Raw genomic sequence first — 20982 nt, forward strand, 5'->3', positions numbered from 1 at the left:
TAGAGATAATGAGACATGTTGGTTTCATTTTGGGGTTTTTTATGTCCGGTATCAAATGATGGGCCTATTTTAAAAATGCTGTGTTCTTATAACATCTTGGCAGCTCATTAAAAAATGTCAATTAGTGCATGTGAAGGACAGCATCTATGCAGCTGCATGCATGTGCCTTCACATGCATGTGCAGATGAACACACTTGCACCATTTCCTGTTTTTTGTTTTTTTTTTGTTTTTTTATTCCTTTTTTTTTTATCTTCAAGCGATCCCACAATGGATCAAAATGATTAACGACACTCAGCTGGATAGCGGAGAGATGCTCCGATGGGAGTGCAAGGCTACTGGGAGGCCCAGACCCACCTATCGCTGGCTTCTCAACGGCTCGCCCTTGACATTCGAGGTACTTACTTTACCGCATAGAGCCTCCTCTCTTTTCCCACTGACGACACCGAGAAACATCACTTATTCCTTTTGTATTTGCAGAAACACAAGGTGGCAGAGTGTAGCATCTAAATGAATACGTACCTAAACATGTAATGCTTGTACATATTAAGTCTGGGGAAAGCCCCATTTCCTTCATTGCCATGCAATCTGCACCGGTTCAACACAAGAATGTTTTTACCACGATCCCTAATGAAAACTTTCAAACCAAGGATGAGCCAGGAGTCTTAAACTTGAATTTCTTTGTTACAGGGCAGAACGGAGATTATTAATGGAGAGCTGACCATTCACAAGGTGCAGCAGACGGATTCAGGAATGTACCAGTGTGTTGCGGAAAACAAATATGGAGCCATCTACTCCAACGCCGAACTCAAGATTTTAGGTACCAGTACCTTTAGCTTCAACTATTGTAGTCGTTCCTGAAACCAGTTTAACAAACTGATTCGTCTTCATAGCAAATAACGGAGTACAGTTGTCCAAACATGCAACCTTATAATAATAATAATAACAATAATAAACCTAAGGTTGGTGGTGGGATGAGTGAAGTAAACAATGAGAGGGTTTTTTTTTCTCACAAAACTGCCTTAAGTTATGAAATTTAAAAAGCAGCTATTTCTAGTAATAGAAGTAGCCGCTTGTAAATTTTAAATTCATGATTCTCTATAAAATCATTTTATTCCATGATTCTCTATAAAAACAATGTTGGTGAGAGAATATTGGTGGCGGAATAAGATGCTGGTTGAGAGTTGAGAGAAATTGAAATGCAAGCGGGGGATGCTGAAGTGAGAGATGTGCTGATTGGCAATCAATGGTCCCTGATTTAAACCAGGCAGCGGTTTGACATGAATAAAAAAGAAGCCCAAGGACATGCCTGCACACATCACGTGGCCGACAGCCTCCAACAGTTTGCTTGAATAGTGCAGAGAATAACATGGCTGCTGTGGTGATGTACTTATGGGCTCACAAGAAAAGAGACGTCAAGGTGTTTCATCTGATTTAATGGCCGACGTTTGTTTCTCTGTTCTCTTAATCCCCCTTAGAACTCGAGTGCTCCAAAAAAACCTTTTTTTGAAAAACACGCACGCTTGATGGTTTTCAGTTTGTTTTATATATATATATATATATTACCTAAGGCTGTTATTGTCTTTGGTGATTCTGAACCATGTGTGTAGCTGCAGCTTTCATTAGCAAGACGTTTGCACGTTAATGAATTCCCAGAGCGAACACGCGGGCCCGGCTCTTCAGTGAACTATCAGAGGGACAGACTGACGCCAGTGTTCCGTCGTTTAGCGTCGTTTTGACCAATTAGCTAACGTGTGAAAAAAAATCATGGTGTTTGTGTGTGTGTGTGTGTGTGTGTGTGTGTTTTTTTTACTCTGGAGTGTGCTGTGCTGATAATTTGTCATTATACTTAATTTGAGCAGTCACTGTTAAATCTGAGTTGTGTTTGTTTTTTTGTTATTTTCAAGTTGTGTAGGATTTCGATTTGCAAAAAAAAAAAAAAATACTGCACCCTTCAGCCTTGATGGTGCTGAAAAAAGGAGTAAAGAAGACTGACAGAGCCACAACTGTCCAAGCCCTGTCCTTTGATGCACTATTTTCTCCCTGCCAGCTCCAATACTGAGCCCCATCTGGTGACGAGCGTCCCCCAGCCCTCGTCTCCTGTGGGACTTGATTTACTGCCTGCGCCACATTGCCGTGGATTTCAAAAGAAATCCATGGCAATGTGGAGATGTGATGGAAAGTGATATTTTTTCCCCCTGATAAAATCTAGGAAATATGTTTTTAGTGGTCATGTTGTCAGTATATACACACCTCTCATCTCACCCCCCCCCCAAAAAGAAAAAAAGGAAACAGCAGCCCCGTTAATCAAAATTCATTGTGGCGTCCACAAGACTCAGAGGCTGTAGATTCAAATAATGTTTGTCTAAGCTGATGGGGGAGGTGCCTCCACCCTCCCTGGAGTAACAGTCAGAATGATGTTATTCGGACGCTGGTGATGAATGTTCTGGTAACGTTAACCCCTTGGGGCCTCCCTTCCCGGTGACCTGTGTCCTTTAGAGATGTCCATCAGCAAACACCAGCAGGACAGATTACATGGCTAATAACGGCCTGCAGATGAGCGATCACCAGGGGCTGCACAGGGGGGCACGGGCTGCCCCCGTTCTGAGTGGGTGGCAGGGTAAGCAATAAGGGCACCGCCGCCACCAGCTACAGGCCCGCTGCTACTGTTTTGATTAAAAAAACAAAAAACACACACACGCACGCAGCCGCCCAGCACTCTATTTTCTCCTTGTTTTCATGTCTGGAGGAAGCTCTACCACTCAGTAGACTACTATGGCGGTGAGACACGTGAGGGTTACAGTGGTGCTGGTGAGGCTTGGCCTGTAGCCACCGATGGGATTGGATTGTCATTGTGTGTAATGTCACCTATAAAGCATCACTCAATATTTGAATAATCAGCGGAGACAAAGCCTTGAAGGCCATAGACGGCCTTGATGTGTAATACGGATGAATACATAATGTCACTCTGACTTTACTGCCTCTGTCCTCTCTGCCTAATTCGTACTTAAAGGAAAGACACAACTGCGGGGGGAAAAAAGAACATTTTAATTGTTAACAGGCTCAGTGCCACTAAATATAACATTTGTTGTCAAGTTATATTTTCATCAGTCCTACTGTAAGAGAGTTGAATATGCACTTTAATAATTCTCATTTCCAAACAGTATTTGTGAATTTTATTTTACTGAGTAGTTTTTGTTTACCGTTATTTTATCTTTTGGGGGGGGGGGGGGTTCTCCCTTTTTCTCCCCAATTGTACCCGCCCAATTACCCCACTCTTCCGAGCTGTCCTGGTCGCTGCTCCACCCCCTCTGCTGATCCGGGGAGGGCTGCAGACTACCACATGCCTCCTCCCATACATGTGGAGTCACCAGCCGCTTCTTTACACCTGACAGTGAGGAGTTTCACCAGGGGGACGTAGCGCATGGGAGGATCACGTGTGTGTGTGTGTGTGTGTGTGTGTGTGTGTGTGTGTGTGTGTGTGTGTGTGTGTGTGTGGGCCCTGTGTGATGGCCTGGCGGCCTGTCCAGGGTGTCTCCCCGCCTATCGCCCAATGACTGCTGGGATAGGCTCCAGCATCCCCGCGACCCTGAGAGCAGGATACGCGGTTCGGATAATGGATGGATGGATGGATGGATGGATGCTGATTTGGTATGGAGAAAGTTATTATGTTATGATTTGTTATGGAGAAAGTTATTATGTTAGGATTTGGTATGGCGAAAGTTATTATGTTATGATTTGGTATGGAGAAAGTTATTATGTTATGATTTGGTATGGAGAAAGTTATGTTATGATTTGGTATGGAGAAAGTTATTGTGTTATGATTTGGTATGGAGAAAGTTATTATGTTATGATTTGGTATGGAGAAAGTTATTGTGTTATGATTTGGTATGGAGAAAGTTATTATGTTGTATTTCAATAAGTGCACTTCACAGTTTCCCTTGTGGAACTGAGTGACTATATTAAAACCAATTAGTGCTTTGATAGAGCAGTGTTTGAGTCATCAGACGTGTCAGATGTGTTGTTTTTTAACCTGGAGCATATTTGCATGAGTATAATGTCAGATGCTGCAAAAAAGGAAGTGAAAGGAAGTGTTACTTTTATAAATTTCAAAATGTGTTATTACTGGCAACTATTACAGCAGGAGCAACTAAAACAGTTGAATTCGTACCTTACAGAAGACACCCACAAGGCTTAATGTTAATCAAAATGCGCAAAAGAGGGAGACACAATGGATAAACCCCTTGTATTTGGGCTCATTTGATTTTTGAGGCATTTCTGCTTCACAAGATGAGACAGTTAAAGACTGTACCGTCACTTTATAATAATCAGTCAATCATAAAACCCTAATCTTAATTATGAATATGTTTTAGTACATATAGTAACCCTTAATAAAATGTAGATTTGTCCTTCACAGCCTCAGCTCCTGTCTTCATCCCAAACCCTGTACGGGTCATAGCTACCCTTGGAAAAGATATATCATTGGAGTGCAAGCCTAGAGCATCACCCAAGCCCTGGATAACATGGAAGAGAGGTGACAGAAGGATAAACCCCAGTAAAAGGTAAAAGATACCCTTACGAGTCTACTCTTAAAAAGTTTGTGCTGATGTCAGTACCATAGCTTCTCACATTTGGGACAGCATACTACATCTGAGTTAGTTCTGAACATTAGATCTACTATTGATAATGTTTCTTTTTTAATCACCAGACTTTGGGTTTTGAAGGTACACATTGAATTTGTTGGGCAAGCCACTCACACACACATACACACACACACACACATACACACACACTTCATCTGTGTCAGTACTTCACCACAAATAAAATGGATGATCCCCTGAAAAACGGTTTCTTTGTAATTAGAAAGCCTGAGTAGAAGAATGGTTTGTTAGTAGAAAGCCTGAATAGAAGAATGGTTTGTCAGTAGAAAGCCTGAATAGAAGAATGGTTTGTTAGTAGAAAGCCTGAGTAGAAGAATGGTTTGTTAGTAGAAAGCCTGAGTAGAAGAATGGTTTGTCAGTAGAAAGCCTGAGTAGAAGAATGGTTTGTTAGTAGAAAGCCTGGGTAGAAGAATGGTTTGTTAGTAGAAAGCCTGAATAGAAGAATGGTTTGTTAGTAGAAAGCCTGAGTAGAAGAATGGTTTGTTAGTAGAAAGCCTGAGTAGAAGAATGGTTTGTTAGTAGAAAGCCTGAGTAGAAGAATGGTTTGTTAGTAGAAAGCCTGGGTAGAAGAATGGTTTGTCAGTAGAAAGCCTGAGTAGAAGAATGGTTTGTCAGTAGAAAGCCTGGGTAGAAGAATGGTTTGTTAGTAGAAAGCCTGAGTAGAAGAAGGGTTTGTCAGTAGAAAGCCTGAGTAGAAGAATGGTTTGTCAGTAGAAAGCCTGAGTAGAAGAATGGTTTGTCAGTAGAAAGCCTGGGTAGAAGAATGGTTTGTCAGTAGAAAGCCTGAGTAGAAGAATGGTTTGTCAGTAGAAAGCCTGAGTAGAAGAATGGTTTGTCAGTAGAAAGCCTGGGTAGAAGAACGGTTTGTCAGTAGAAAGCCTGAGTAGAAGAATGGTTTGTCAGTAGAAAGCCTGAGTAGAAGAATGGTTTGTCAGTAGAAAGCCTGGGTAGAAGAATGGTTTGTCAGTAGAAAGCCTGAGTAGAAGAATGATTTTTCTGTAGAAAGCTTGAGTAGAAGAATGGTTTGTCAGTAGAAAGCCTGGGTAGAAGAATGGTTTGTCAGTAGAAAGCTTGAGTAGAAGAATGGTTTGTTAGTAGAAAGCCTGAGTAGAAGAATGGTTTGTCAGTAGAAAGCCTGGGTAGAAGAATGGTTTGTCAGTAGAAAGCCTGGGTAGAAGAATGGTTTGTCAGTAGAAAGCTTGAGTAGAAGAATGGTTTGTTAGTAGAAAGCCTGAGTAGAAGAATGGTTTGTCAGTAGAAAGCCTGAGTAGAAGAATGGTTTGTTAGTAGAAAGCCTGGGTAGAAGAATGGTTTGTCAGTAGAAAGCATGGATATAAGAATGATTTTTCAGTAGAAAGCCTGAGTAGAAGGTTGGTTTGGCGTTTGCAGCAGCTGCTATTGTCCAAGAGAAGGTGTCATGAATGTGTCACATTCTTTCTCGTATGACACGTGAGAATCACGAGACAACTGACCTTGTTTGTAAGACCCCAGTTAAAGGTGAAACTTTTCACTTAAAACTGAAAAAAGGTGTGGCAAGAAATATGTGTGTGTGAGTGTGTAAGTACGGTGTGAGTTTGAACACACACTGATCAGCCAAAACATTAAAACCACCTGCCTAATATTGTGTAGATCCCCCTTGGCCCTTGTGCCACCAAAACAGCTCTGACCCATTGAGGCATGGACTCCGCAAGGCCTCTGAAGGTGTCCTCTGGTATCTGGTACCAAGACGTTAGCGGCGATCCTTTAAGTCCTGTAAGTTGTGAGGTGGGGCCTCCATGGATTGGATTGTTTTTCCAGCACATCCCACAGATGCTCGATCAGATTGAGATCTGGGCAATTTGGAGGCCAAAGCAACACCTTGAACTCTGTCATGTGCCTCAAAACATTCCTGAACATTTTTGCAGTGTGGCAGGACACATTATCCTGCTGAAAGAGACCACTGCCATCAGGGAATACTGTTGCCATGAAGGGATGTACTTGGTCTACAACAATGTTTGGGTAGGTGGTACGTGTCAAAGTAACATCCACATGAATGCCAGGACCCAAGGATTCCCAGCAGAACATTGCCCAGACCATCATACTGCCTCTGCCCGCTTGCCTCTTCCCATATTGCATCCTGGTGCCATCTCTTCCCCAGGTAAATGACGCACACACACCCGGCCCTCCATATGATGTAAAAGAAAACGTGATTCATCAGACCAGGCCACCTTCTTCCATTGCTCCATGGTCCAGTTCTGATTCTCACATGCCCATTGTAGGCACTTTCGGTGGTGGGCAGGGGTCATCATGGGAACTCTGACCGGTGTGCGGCTACACAGCCCCATACACAGCAAGCTGTGATGCACTGACACCTGTCTATCATAGCCAGCTTTAACTGTTTCAGCTATGTGAGCTACAGTAGCTCTTCTGTGGGATCGGACCAGACGGGCGAGGCTTCGCTTCCCACGTGCATCAATGAGCCTTGGGCGCCCATGACCTTGTCATTGGTTCACCGGTTGTCCTTCCTTGGTTCACATTTGATAGGTACTGACCACTGCATACCAGGAACAACCCACAAGACCTGCCGTTTTGGAGATGCTCTGACCCAGTCACAATTCTAACCATCACAATTTGGCCCTTGTCAAAGTCGCTCAGATCCTTACACTTGCCCATTTTCCCTGCTTCCAACACATCAACTATCAGAACTGACTGTTCACTTGCTGCCTACTATATCCCACCCCTTGACAGGTGCCGTTGTCATTCACATACCTGTCAGTGGTTTTAATGTTTTGGCTTATCGGTGTATATTGTATATGTAAAAGTTTGGAATGGGTCCCTTCAGATATTTCTAGATTATTCATGGGGTTCATAGTCTGGGTAAGCAATCCGGGGCAGGGGTTAGCAAGAGCTAGCTGTATTTTGAAAACATGCTGCAAATGAATCTCTCACTTCTGCCCAAGAGCCTTGTGAACATGCAAACTGATTGACAGCAAGTAGAGACCAATGGAGATGCCGGCTTACAAAGAACTCTTCTGACGTGCTGATAAGGAGCGGGTACACACAATGTTTGTTGTATGTTAACAACGCTTAGGGCGACCAGAGACCCGATTTGTTTTTCTCTCAGTCCATCTACTTACTTGATAACTGTCGGGATGAAGAAAGTGTTTGACCAATTTCTATTAATATCTCGTTTTCTGTCAAACAAACGTCACAATTCCTCGTGTGTTGTGTAACAAGTTTTAAGACATGTATTTCTTGTATACAGTTTTCAGGGTTGGACACTATAACGAGGAAGTCATATTCCTCTTAAAATAGCACTTACGATGCCCTGGGTAGAGATCATTCCTGTCAGCATCTTAACATCAGGTTTTCACTGTAGTTCTACATGCAAACTCTGCTCCCATCCCTCCAGCTCGGGTCCGTGACGAATTGTTAACACCTCTTGTTTTTCGCCAGAAACCTTTTCATTTCCGTGGCTGAAATTAAGTAGCATCGCTCAAATAAAACACCTCAGGTATCAGCAAGACTGTGGAGACTCACCCCCGAACCCCACTCTCCGTATGCGGGGACAGTGACAATTTGAATCCCACAATTGCATTTGGAGTCATCATGCAGTTTAAATGCAGTTTAATGCATCATCTTTTATGAGGAACATCTCTCTGCTGCGGACCCGAGGGGGTTGAGCGGGGCTGCGGCGCATCAATCAAACTGAGGGACAGCGCTGAAATTATCAGTAACTGCTGAGCGGTTCACGTTGTGAGTGAGAGAGCAGGACCTTTGTTTATCCGCCAAGATGCAGCTCTGCGACCAACACTCGAGCAGCAAGGGCAGCTGGGTGATGATGAGATCCTCGGTGTACCACTCCCCAGAGTATTAAACAGCAAGTCATTCCACCACAAACAGCCGGGTGGAAATATGATATTTAAGAACCCCCCCTTTTTTTTTTTGGTGGGTGTTTGTGTGTTTTCTTTTCAGACTCACAGTCGTGCAGGTCAGTTGATGCCTGTAGAATTTTTCACTCTCGGTAGAAAAAAAAACCCCATGTCTTTCTGAGTCGTGGCTTTAAAAGAGGTGATGGATGTGGATGGGTTAGTCAGAATATTGCTTTAAAGTGGTGATTAATAGCCGTGGCTTTTGTGGATCTGATAAAGTGTTTGAGATCTCCGTCAAGCTCTCACAGTTTTTATTTTTCAAAGTCACCAAAGGCCACTGAAGGAGAGTCCTGCTTCTCTCAACATCTTGACGCTGTTTTTGTTAAGGCTAGTTTAAGTCTCGTCTCCAGAGCACACAAAATTGGCACTTGTTTTTTTGTTTTTTTTACAAATTCCCTCAAATTATATGACTTATTTTTTCAAACTGCCCTCATTTTTTGTTTCCTCACAACATATTAGGGTTGGCTGCAAGGCAGAACAAAACAGTGCAACGTATCCCACGGCTTGGTGATTTTTTTTGGCAGAGCGGAGCACTTTCTAACGTAAAATAAGGTCAGTGTCGTCAGAGGAGCAGAAATTATGCCAAATATATTTATCTTTGAGAGCCAGCCAGTCACAACAAAGAGGAGATGTTTGGGGCATCTGGGTAGCGTGGCGGGTCTATTCTGTTGTCTACCAACACAGGGATCGGCGGTTTGAATCCCCATGTTACCTCCAGCTTGGTCGGGCGTCCATCTCTACAGACACAATTGGCCGTGTCTACGGGTGAGCAGCGGGATGTGGGTACGTGTCCTGGTCACTGCACTAGTGCCTCCTCTTGTCGGTCGGGGCGCCTGTTCGCGGGGAACTGGGGGGAATAGCGTGATCCTCCCACGCGCTACACCCCCTGGTGAAACTCCTCACTGTCGGGTGAAAAGAAAAACAGCTGGCAACTCCACATGTAAGGGAGGAGGCATGTGGTAGTCTGCAGCCCTCCCCGCATCGGCAGAGGGGGTGGAGCAGAGACCGGGACAACTCGGAGGAGTGGGTTGATTGGCCAAGTACAGTTGGGGAGAAAAGGGGAGGGAAATGGCCTGGCAATCTGTCCAGGGTGTCTCCCCGCCTGCCGCCCAATGACTGCTGGGATTGTCTCCAGCATCCCCGCGACCCCGATTGGGATAAGCGGCTTGGATAATGGATGGATGGATGGATAATAATAATAATAATTGGCCATGCATCGTGCATTTAAGTATTTTAAGTTTGATTCATGATGTAAGCAGCACGTCATTACCACCTGAAAAGAGCGACTATCCTTATGGAACGAGGAAATCACATGACCACTTTTTTATATCATAAGCACAAAGTATGGTTGAGGACATCACATGAACCATGAAAATGAAAAAGTTGAAATTGGAAGAGGAAAATGAATCTGTCTCAAAAGCGTTCCGACACGTTTACTTCTGGCACTCTTCCCAGCATGCCTTGTTTTCATTAATCACAGCGGTGTCACGTGATGCTGCAGACCTGCTCTGTCCTTGTTATTTTTCTCTTGTCTCTTTTGAGCAGATCATATTGTGAGTGTGATGAAAGCGTGTGATTCAGAATTAGATGGCTCTTCTGTGTGTGTTAAAGAGTACAGCAGGATGAACGGACCGTGGAACACGGTGTCTTGAAGACAGTTCATGCTGCTCATTATTGCCTCGCGGGGGTTTATCTTCTTGGCAAAGTGGAAATAAAAGAGGTGTGGGTGGGCGGCGGGGGTCTCGGTCTCAGCCAGGGTGACTTCGGTAAGGATTTCCTGACACTACCTGTAGAAAAGAGGGGACTTCATGGCCGAAGAGACATTCAATTGTGGGAGGAGCAGGGGCGGAATCGAAACAGCTTCAGGTTTATCTGGCATTGACAGCTGTGCTGACTTAATGAAGGTTTGTAATTAACATGGATTTCCGCTAATGTTCAGGGCTTTCGTCTCTTAAATAGAAAGTATTAATCCCATTAGTTTGAAAGTACGTGGCAGGCTCAATTGAAACCCAAAGCCTCTTTTTTTGTGTGTGTGTGTGTTGGCGACAGGCAAAAGAACAACTTAATTTGTCAATTTCATAAAAAAAAAAACATGTTCTATAATAACAGTAAAAGCTGCTGCTTTGTTTTTAATCATTACATGTTTTGAGGTTTACCTTAGAAATAATCATGTACTGTGTACATATAGTAACTTTCCTGTGATCTTCTAACGTTGCTTTTAAATTTCATCAGGTGGGCTGATTTGCATATTTTGTAAACCCTACAGCCTCAATCATGTGTCCTTTCTGCCTCAGTGTCCTTGTCGGATGTGGACTCCCACCTTAATTTGAAGAGTGTCTCCTGGCTGCAGACCGCCTCTGAATTGTCTATGTGAGGCAGATTTCTTCACGCCTCTCCGAGTCTCTCTCTGCCAATTCCAATCACCTTGGCTGTGATGATGGAGCTTAGTCCTGTAAATATGAACGCCAAACAGCATGAATTAAATTAAAAGACAAGGAGGAGACCCCCACCGTCCCACACACACAACCACGAACACGCACGCACACGCAAAACGGCATCAACTGGCTTGTTTGGTTTGGACCGGAATTGAATTTCTCATAAAAGAAAAAAAGGAAAACGATAACTTTGTAAATATTCATCCTCACTTCAGCTCAAGCTCAAATAAAACCGCGATTATAAATATTTATATATCAAATGAAGGGTATTGACATTGAACACTGAGGGGAGGAAGAGAGACGCGGCACAATTAAGGATGCTATACTATAATTTGTCCCCCCTGTCGGCTCCGTGGCCATCTGCTCATGCACCTGCTTACAGAGTGTTGGACGCCAGCAAGATCTCGTCTGACGTCAGACGCTTCATTCCTCCGTGTTGTTGAGAAGTCGGAATGAAATTTTACAGTCATATTTTTCCATGTCACTCAGCTGGGCGAAAGCTCGTGCTGGTGATTAGAAGCCGAGTATTTGTCATCATAGCTGTGCTGGATGTGTTTTACCTTGCCATTACACTGGTGTCTGTCAGCAAGACAGCTGGGTGACATGCCTGTCCTACCATGACAGCGTTTCACTCCGAAAACTTTGAACGCTGCAGCTTATAGTGTTTGAGGCATGTTTTTTATCAGTGTTGTGCAACATGAAGAATGCATAACGTAGTCATATATATATATATATATGTAAACGTAGTCATATATATATATATATGTGTGTGTGTGTGTGTGTGTGTGTGTATATATGTGTGTATATATATATATGTGTGTATATATGCACACACCTATACACACACACACACACACATATATATATATATACACACACACACATATACACACACACACACACATATATATATAAAATCCAGTGAGTCAAGTAAATTGTTTATGAGACAGTACAAGCCTGTTTCATGCCATAAGCATCATCAGCATCAGCAAAGCTACTCAGGAAAGAACATACCATTTACTGCCTCGTCATGCACATCACGTGCACAACGTCCGTTGGGGATGGAGAGGTGTGACATTCAAAAATTCAAAAAAACATGATCGCTAACGGTCCAATGGAGGGGGGGGGGCAGGTATTTGTCTGTTGTCATGATTTATTTATAATTACAAAATAGGTGCTTATATCTATATGTCTGCAACTGCTGGCCAGTTCATTCCTGTTATTCAATGTGGACATTTGTGGTTTGCAGATGATAAAATATGTGTCAGTGAGACATAGATTGCTCATTTTACTACTGGGTGAATATGTTTTGTTCTTTGAGAGGATTTTCCAGGTGGTTGAATAATTAATGTTTCTGTCCACCAATGACCAAATATAAGGCCTTAAAGATGTGACATTTTTTAAACAGTCGTTTGTAAAGCTACACATGTGAGCATTAAACCTCTTTTTGTATGTTCCCTCTGTTAGACCCACGTATGTCTCTATTTTGCCGTTGTCGTCTCTCGTCACCGTAGCTTGGTAGATACCTCCCTTCGTCTGGCGTTTTCCCTCGAGGGGGCGTGAGTCGTTCGCACGGCAGTTGCAGTTGGGGGTGACGTGGGGCAACGTATACTGTGTGTGTTTCTTTGTGGAATCACATTAGCAGCTGATGAGTGCGCGACACACAAAACAAGCTTGTACTGCTATGTATTAAAGGTTTTTTTACCTACATCAATATTGATATTCCACTCCTCATTTGTTGAGCACGTTTATCAACACCATTGACGGTTCCCGAAAAAAACGCTACATATATATATATGTGTGTGTGTGTGTGTGTGTGTGTTTGTTTGTTTACTATACATATATAAAATATTACAGAGGTGTGAGGAAATGAGAAATGTATTTATGTTGTGCTCTCATCTTATTATCTTACCACTTTTCCCCCAAAATTGGCCTTTATAAACCAAGTTATTCTGATAGTCAGTAGAAACATGAATGCTGCAGCTTATAGTGTTTGAGGCATATTTTTTATCAGTGTTGTGCAACATGAAGAATGCATAATGTGTGTGTGTAGTATGTTTGTTTACAATACATACATGTATAAAGTAATATCACAGAGGTGTGAGGAAATGAGAAATGTATTTATGTTGTGCTCTCATCTTATTATCTCACCACTTTTTCCCCAATTTTTATCCCAGAATTATCCTTTATAAACTCAACAGTTATTCTAATAATCACAGTGTCAATAGAAAACCTCTGAGCTGTTATGTCGTAGCTGAAGAAATGTGAAACTATGCTCGGGGAGTCATTTCCAGTGGCTGGCTTCTTTATTGACGTCTCCGGAGCTTATGAAACGAAGGGACTATTTTTTTTCCCTAAACATTTGCCTTCAATTAGCATAATCCTTATTATTGCTAATAGCATCAGTGTTTTAATCCTGTTTGAGATAGGGTTATTTATCTGGCTTTCTCAGCGCATTCAAATCGTGGATTGCGCTCGTAGAGGTTGTCATCACTTGTTTTTGCCGTTTTCCTTTCGTGTGTTTTCATGCTGCTGTTGGCTGCTGAAGGTCACGCAGCACATGGAAAACTGTTTTTGACTTTACATTCCACACTTTGTGTGCTCTGTTCCTACCACAACTTTGTGTTTGATACTTTTCGCCCTTCAAAAATCAGTGACACAGACACACACACACACACACACCCCTTAAGACGTAAACACAACTCGGGTTTATTTGATTCGTTACTCCCGGGTGGACACATTTCCTGTTTATCGGCGCTGTTCTCTCTTACTTGCCTTCCCACAATCCAATGTGAGTATATGTGGATGTTCATGTATCATCCACACCACCGCAGACATGTAACCATGCACCTGAACCTGGACTTCAACTGTCTGCCCGAAACCGTCTGTATTTGTTTTCTCATAAACGTATTGATTTTCTCACAGGATTATGTTGTTACGGAACAGCACCCTGAGAATAGTAAACTCCAGCCGGGCAGATGAGGGCAACTATGTGTGCCGGGCAGAGAATCAGTTTGGCTCAGCGGAGATGACGGCCATGCTGTGGGTAAAAGGTAAGCGATGCCCACGGGGGCTCTATTTTCTGCCAAATTAGCACAAGTCAGCCACCAGTAAACAGTATCCAATGTCATTTTTTTTCCCCACCCCACCTTTCGCCCGGGCGCTGTCGAAATTTATTGCGCTCACTCAGCCATGAAGCAAGGGCTTTCACATTCAAGAATCATATTACAAGGACACAATCTGAAACTGTATAACAGCCTGCCTCCTAGAGATTTTCCTTTCACGGCCCGAATCAGAGGAAACCAGGATGTTTTAAATTGCAGTAGGTGAGGGTGTTGCCCCGTGCCAGGGTTGTTTCTCACGGTTTCCGTGCATGCTCAATAATCCGGGTAAGAGAAGCAAAGAAGGTTGAATCAGTTCATCTGGACACAACGGTTAGTGACAGATATGTTTCATCACTCAACTAAGTGACCTCTTCAGTCTCACCTGACTGCAGGTGTCCCCACCCTTATAAACAATACAGTGACTGCAGGTACCCCACCCTTATAAACAATACAGTGACTACAGGTATCCCCACCCTTATAAACAATACAGATGCATAACGACCCAAACCAACAACCAGTTTCATATGCAAATATAGGTATGACCTTTAACTAGAGTTTCAATGGCCATGTATACTATTCACTGAGGATTTGGGAATGTTCGCAATCACAGCATAGTAAAATGGCAACAGATGGGGGCGTCTGGGTAGTGTGGCAGTTTATTCTGTTGCCTACCAACACTGGGATCGGTGGTTCGAATCCTGGTGTTGCCTCTGGCTTGGTCGGATGTCCCTACAGACACAATTGGCCGTGTCTGCAGGTGGGAAGCCGGATGTGGGTCCTGGTCGCTGCGCTAGCACCTCCTCTGGTCAGTCAGGGCGCCTGTTTGGGGGGGAATAGCATGATCATCCCACGCGCTATGTCCCCCTGGTGAAACTCATCACTGTCAGGTGAAAAGAAGTGGCTGGTGACTCCGCATGTATCAGAGGCATGTGGTAGTCTGCGGCCCTCCCTGGATCGCCAGCGGGGGTGGAGCAGCGACCAGGACGTCTCGGAAGAGTGGAGTAATTGGCAGGATAAAATTGGGGAGAAAAGGGGGGAGAATCCCAAAAAAAAAAGATGGCAACAGTGGCATAATGACCAAAACCAGCGACCAGTGTCATATGGAAACATGGGTGTGACCATTAACTAGAGTTTCAATGGCCATGTGGCCATATTTCCATATGATACTGGTCGTTGGTTTCAGTCATTATGCCACTGTATTGTTTATAAGGGTGGGATACCTGCAGTCACTGTATTGTTTCTAGGGGTGGGGACACCTGCAGTCACTGTATTGTTTATAAGGGTGGGGACACCTGCAGTCACTGTATTGTTTATAAGGGTGGGGACACCTGCAGTCACTGTATTGTTTATAAGGGTGAGGTACCTGCAGTCACTGTATTGTTTATAAGGGTGGGGGTACCTGCAGTCACGGTATTGTTTATAAGCGTGGGGTATCTGCCGTCACTGTATTGTTTATAAGGGTGGGGACACCTGCCGTCACTGTATTGTTTATAAGGGTGGGGATTCCTGCAGTCAGGTGAGACTGAAGAGGTCACTTAGTTAAGTGATGAAACGTATCTGTCACTAAACGTTGTGTCCAGATGAATTGATTCAACCTTCTTTGCTTCTCACGGTTTTGTTCGGCATTGCTTGTCACAGCCACTTGGCGCTAGCTTCGGGTTATCCTGAGGTGACAGTGCAGTAGCTTTGTGCTTCCAGAGGCCATGCGTGTGGAGCTTAGCCCCAGCCGAGTGGAGGTGACCGTGGGGGAGAGCGTGGTCCTGAGCTGCAAAGCGACTCACGACACGTCACTGGATGTGGCTTTCCAGTGGCTCTTCAACCAGAGGCCCATCAACTTCCAGCAGGATGGTGGCCACTTTGAATACATCCAAACAGTAAGAGCAAGAGTAAGAGCCAAGATACCAAACTTTATGTAATGCTTGTGAACCTGTCTGTGTGTCTGTCTCTCTATCCATCCATCCATCCGTCTGTCTCTCTATCTACTCTCTCTCGCCTCTCTTTGCCTATCGGTCTCTTTCTCTGTATCTCTATGTCTCTACCTACCTGCCTGTTTATTGATTAGTTTAATTGTTTGACTTTGAGTTCATTTGCTAATCATTTTTACGTGTTCACTTGTATTATGTAGCCAGGTTAGACTTGTAGAGGTCAAATGTCTGTATCCTTTAATTCTGTGTAGTAATTAAAGATTTTAGGCACAGCTCAATGCACCAAAGACTTGATAATCCTGACTAAAACCCCCATTTCCTGGAAGGTCACACAACCACAGATGTCATCCTGATTAAGGACCTGCAGTGAATCACACCGTCATGTTTATCAAAGTGTACAAGAGCAGACAGATAAGCCTGAGCACATATTAAGGTTCCTGTGTGATCTGTCCCCTCCTTATAAACAACAGTAAGGCACCGGGCCTTTTTGTGCAGACAGCTCTGACCAAGGCTTGCAGGTCACCATCCAGACTTCCTCCAACCTCTTTCATTTGCTTGTGAAGGGCACCAGTGGAAATTATACGATTTCGTGAAAATCAAACGGCAAGCAGAAAGGGAAGCAAAATTGCTCTTGTGAGGAAAATGGGGAGAGCATTGGGTGAAATTGATTTAGTGAATGAAGGGAAAAGAAATATCTTTGCTTGTAAATATGAAACTAATGCCACAAATAAAAACACTATGGTGGCAGTAGTATTTGTTTAGTGCCACCACTGCCAACCTGTGATACGCGAGGACCTTTAATGGACGACAGCTTTCTACAAACAGATACTCGTGCAATAATGCAGACCAAGTAGCAAGTAACTTTTTTCTACTTCTTGTTAATTCCTCCCCCGTATTTATCTTAGAAGAATCAAAAATCAAACTCAAGTGAGAAAACTTTGAAAATGTGGACAAACTTTTTACTGAACCGTAAATTCAGATTTTTTTTTACCCCCTTTTTCCCAATTGCATCCGGCCAATTACCACTCTTATCGAGCCGTCCCGGTCGCTGCTCTACCCCCTCTGCCCACCCGGGGAGGGCTGCAGACCACCACATGCCTCCTCCCATACATGTGGAGTCACCAGCCGCTTCTTTTCACCCGACAGTGAGGAGCTTCGCCAGGGAGACATAGCATGTGTGGGATCACGCTATTGCCCCTTTCCCCCAAACAGGCTCCTTGACCGACCAGAGGAGGCACTAGTGCAGTGACCAAGATACATGACCACATCTGGCTTCCCACCCGCAGACACGGCCAATTGTGTCTGTAGGGACGCCTGACCAAGCCGGAGGTAACACGGGGGATTCGAAGCGGCGATCCCCGTGTTGCTAGGCAACGGAATAGACCACCATGCCACTCGGACACCTGTAAATTTAGAGTTCACAGTTCGAGGTGCTGAGTACCGTTGCAGGGCCAAATGTGAGTCAGAGCACATGTTAAGTAGTGGTGTTGGGCTTTTTTGGCCCTTTTCTCAATGCACTGTGGGAATATTTAAGTTGTAAAAAATTCCCCTTTGAACGATAGTGTACTGCTCGGATCTTGAACTCTTTAATCAATATGCGGGGACATGGCAAATTCCCTCTGAAAGTCGCCCCGCCGAAACTTGATTGGCCTCCCAAATCTGGAATCTAGAGAAGTGGGTCTCTGTATAATCTTTGATTTGGCAGAACAAGACATTGAAGCTGTTCCAGGGAGTAGACACATTTAGATGCATCAGGTGCCAGCGGGGCACAGTTCCCAGCAACTTTCTGCAGTTGGTTTCTCCTCATGCTTCACAACTTGAGCCAACATAGCACGAGTCATCATAACAGGCCAGCAAAAGCACAAAATAGATTTTAGGTCCTGGGTGTAATTCTGACCCCCTTGTAGAGTTTGTGTATTCTTCATGTTTCCTGGGTGTCCTCTGGGTACTCTGGTGTCCTCTCCACTGACCAAACACGTGCATGCCAGATGAACTAGACACTCTAAATTGCTGATAGTTCTAATTGGGATTGTGAGCAGTTGTGTGTCTGTGACAGACTGACAACCTGCTTTTCAGCACAATGAAGGGCAGTGAAGTGGGTAAAGAAAACGAGTGGAAAATAGAAAGCTAGGGCATCCGGGTAGTGTAGCAGTCTATTCTGTTGCCTACCAACACGGGGATCACCGGTTCGAATCCCCGTGTTACCTCCGGCTTGGTCGGCCATCCCTACAGCCACAATTGGCCGTGTCTGCAGATGGGAAGCTGGATGTGGGTATGTGTCCTGATCACTCCACTAGCGCCTCCTCTGGTCAGTCGGGGCATCTGTTCGGGGGGGGGGGGACTGGGGGAAATAGCGTGATCCTCCCATGCGCTACGTCCCCCTGGTTAAACTCCTCACTGTCAGGTGAAAAGAAGCAGCTGGTGACTCCACATGTATGGGAGGAGGCATGTGGTAGTCTGCAGCCCTCCCCGGATCGGCAGAGGAGGTGGAGCAGCGACCGGGACGGCTCGGAAGAGTGGGGTAATTGGCCAAGTGTAATTGGGGAGAAAAAGAGGGGGTTAAAAAAATCCTAAAAAAATAGAAATCTATGTTTCTACAATAAGTGCTCTAGCTAGTGTCTTGTTACCTATTTCACCTTGCTACATGTGGTGTGTCCGGGGCAGACTGGCTTTGTCATCTGAGTAGAATATTTCTTTAAGCTTTTAAACCCACTGAGCTATTATTCATCAAAGTGCAGACAGTTGTGACCGAGAAAAAGCACCATCATGTCTAGAAACCCTGAGATTTCTTTCCAATATATAGGTATTACAATAGCAGTACAACAGTAAGCCTGTCTACTTCTGTGTTGTGACTATTCCCAGTGCTAAGCTTATCCATGGAGTTCATCCATCCATCTGTCTATCCATCTATCTATCTATCTGTCTGTCTGTCCGTCCGTCCATCTATCTATCTATCTGTTTTAGTTTCTCCGCCTTTCTTTCTGTCTGCCTGTTTGTGAAAATATTGATCTGCTCCTATTAATGACGGGACATCACATATTCAGCACACACACACACACTTTATTCAGCTGTCCTGCAACTCTGCATAATAGAAAGAGAAAGAATAATCCATATTTAAGTACTGGGCCACACAACCAAGTTAAAAAGAGTTTACAAATGAGCACAAGTCTACTCATCCCATTATTTCTCTGAAAACAGTAGATGTTGAAATCACATCCATCCACACTGGTGCCAGCGCTCTGGAGACAAGAGTATTTGCAGTGACAATCCTCTACAGGCACAGCAGATTCCTGGTTGATGCATGGCTTGTAATTTTAATCAGGTTCCGTGCTAAACAGCTGCCCATAGACCTTGAATTATTCCCAGTCCTGCCTTAGGCATTTCTCATCTCAACACAGAGAGAGAGAGAGAGAGAGAGGGAGAGCAAAATAAATAAATGAATAACACAGGAGAAAATAATAGCGAGTGAGCACCTGAACTGAACAGGAATCTCTCAGAGCCTCACGAGCCTCTCTACAAGATGCAAAGCCTTCACCCATTTTCAGAGTTGAGTGCATTTAGGCCGAGTTTATACTCGCCTTCTTAAAATGTATTTTCTCTCCCACTTGCAGCAGTCCTCGACAGTAGATCTGATGATCAGGAGCATCCTGCTGAAGCATGCTGGGAAGTATGGGTGCCGGGCGCAGACCAGCGCTGACACCGTGTTTGCAGAAGCAGAACTTCTTGTCAGAGGTGAACTTGTTAACTGTCATCTACAGTGGAACGTCTGATATTTTTTTATGATTATTTAACCAGAGGCAGCAGCTCATTCGCTATGTGGCTCTGTGTCCTTGAAGTGAGACTTCAACCACCCCAAAAGCCGAATTATTTCCATACTTTTTGTTAAGTCAAGATTCATGTGCATCAAGAAGAGAGACCTAGAATTTTTGATGTCAGTCACAAAGATGTTTTTTGGTGTTCCTCCATGAATTACGGACCAATTTAGCAAACCGTGTAAGGAGACCTGGTTTCTGAGGAATTAATTTTCTGCTGCTGTCAGCAAAGCTTTGACAAACAGTTCATTAATGCCATGACTCTTGAAAGTTAGCCTCCAAAATGTTGTCATTGGGGAAGCTTCAGAAAGTAATACTTAATTTTTTCACATATTCGGTTCTCCTGATTCAGGCCTAAACTAGTGAGTCTTAAAAAAAAGCTACAGCCCAGATAATTGGCCCCATTTGACCATCTTAACAAGCTTTTACAGCCATGTGGAGTCTGATGCATTGCAGACAGATTGTCAGACTGCATAAAGAAGTTGATTGCTAGCCGTTAAGCAGGTTGGTAGAAATGCCTAGTGATCACATTTCAATTCGCTTAGCATCTATGACTATCTTCGATTATTGCTGCTAACATAACTTAATTATTATTGGCCATGCAGCTCCTGGTCTGGTTTTGACACTCATCTTGACACACACTTGCTCCAACACAGTGTTGGAGACATGCAGTACTCTTATCCATCAGCCCTGCCACATTGTCTTGTAAGAGCATCTCTTGAAATGGTAAAATGAGAAAACACAGATTGGTCAACCATTGAAAAGTGACCTCCATTTTGACCATAGTTTAAGAATATCACAGCTCTCAACTGTGTCTGAAGCCATACAGTGTGTTGTTCATGTCGGCAGTCATTGATTCTACTTTATAAGATTGGTTAACACAAGTATGAGGAAATATGCTTGGAAAAAAAGACCCCATCTGAATTGCTCCGAGGTTAAAAAAAAAATATGCAAGTTTTCATTATTTGAAAGAAAAGATGGATGGGTTGGTTGGTTGACTAGATAGATGACTGGTTGCCTGATGTGCTCCCACTACCTACACAATGTGATAATTACCCATGATTTCACTCTAAGGATCAAATAACGTTTTACAACAGAGCTCCCAAAGCTGTCAGTCCCAGAAACACAACACCTGA

General features: G+C 43.9%; 1 protein-coding gene across 1 annotated transcript in view; it reads left to right on the plus strand.

Annotated features, from left to right (window-relative positions):
• Nucleotides 1-20982, plus strand: part of cntn5 (contactin 5) — a 113092-nt gene that overhangs the window by 61299 nt on the left and 30811 nt on the right. Inside the window, exons 8-13 of the mRNA XM_056283114.1 lie at nucleotides 259-395; nucleotides 689-818; nucleotides 4416-4560; nucleotides 13931-14058; nucleotides 15808-15983; nucleotides 19646-19766. Coding sequence (XP_056139089.1) covers nucleotides 259-395; nucleotides 689-818; nucleotides 4416-4560; nucleotides 13931-14058; nucleotides 15808-15983; nucleotides 19646-19766 — 837 coding nt within the window. The remainder of the gene's footprint in view (nucleotides 1-258; nucleotides 396-688; nucleotides 819-4415; nucleotides 4561-13930; nucleotides 14059-15807; nucleotides 15984-19645; nucleotides 19767-20982) is intronic.

Source organism: Lampris incognitus, chromosome 7 (genome assembly GCF_029633865.1).
Source record: "Lampris incognitus isolate fLamInc1 chromosome 7, fLamInc1.hap2, whole genome shotgun sequence".
In the NCBI taxonomy this organism is placed as follows: domain Eukaryota; kingdom Metazoa; phylum Chordata; class Actinopteri; order Lampriformes; family Lampridae; genus Lampris; species Lampris incognitus.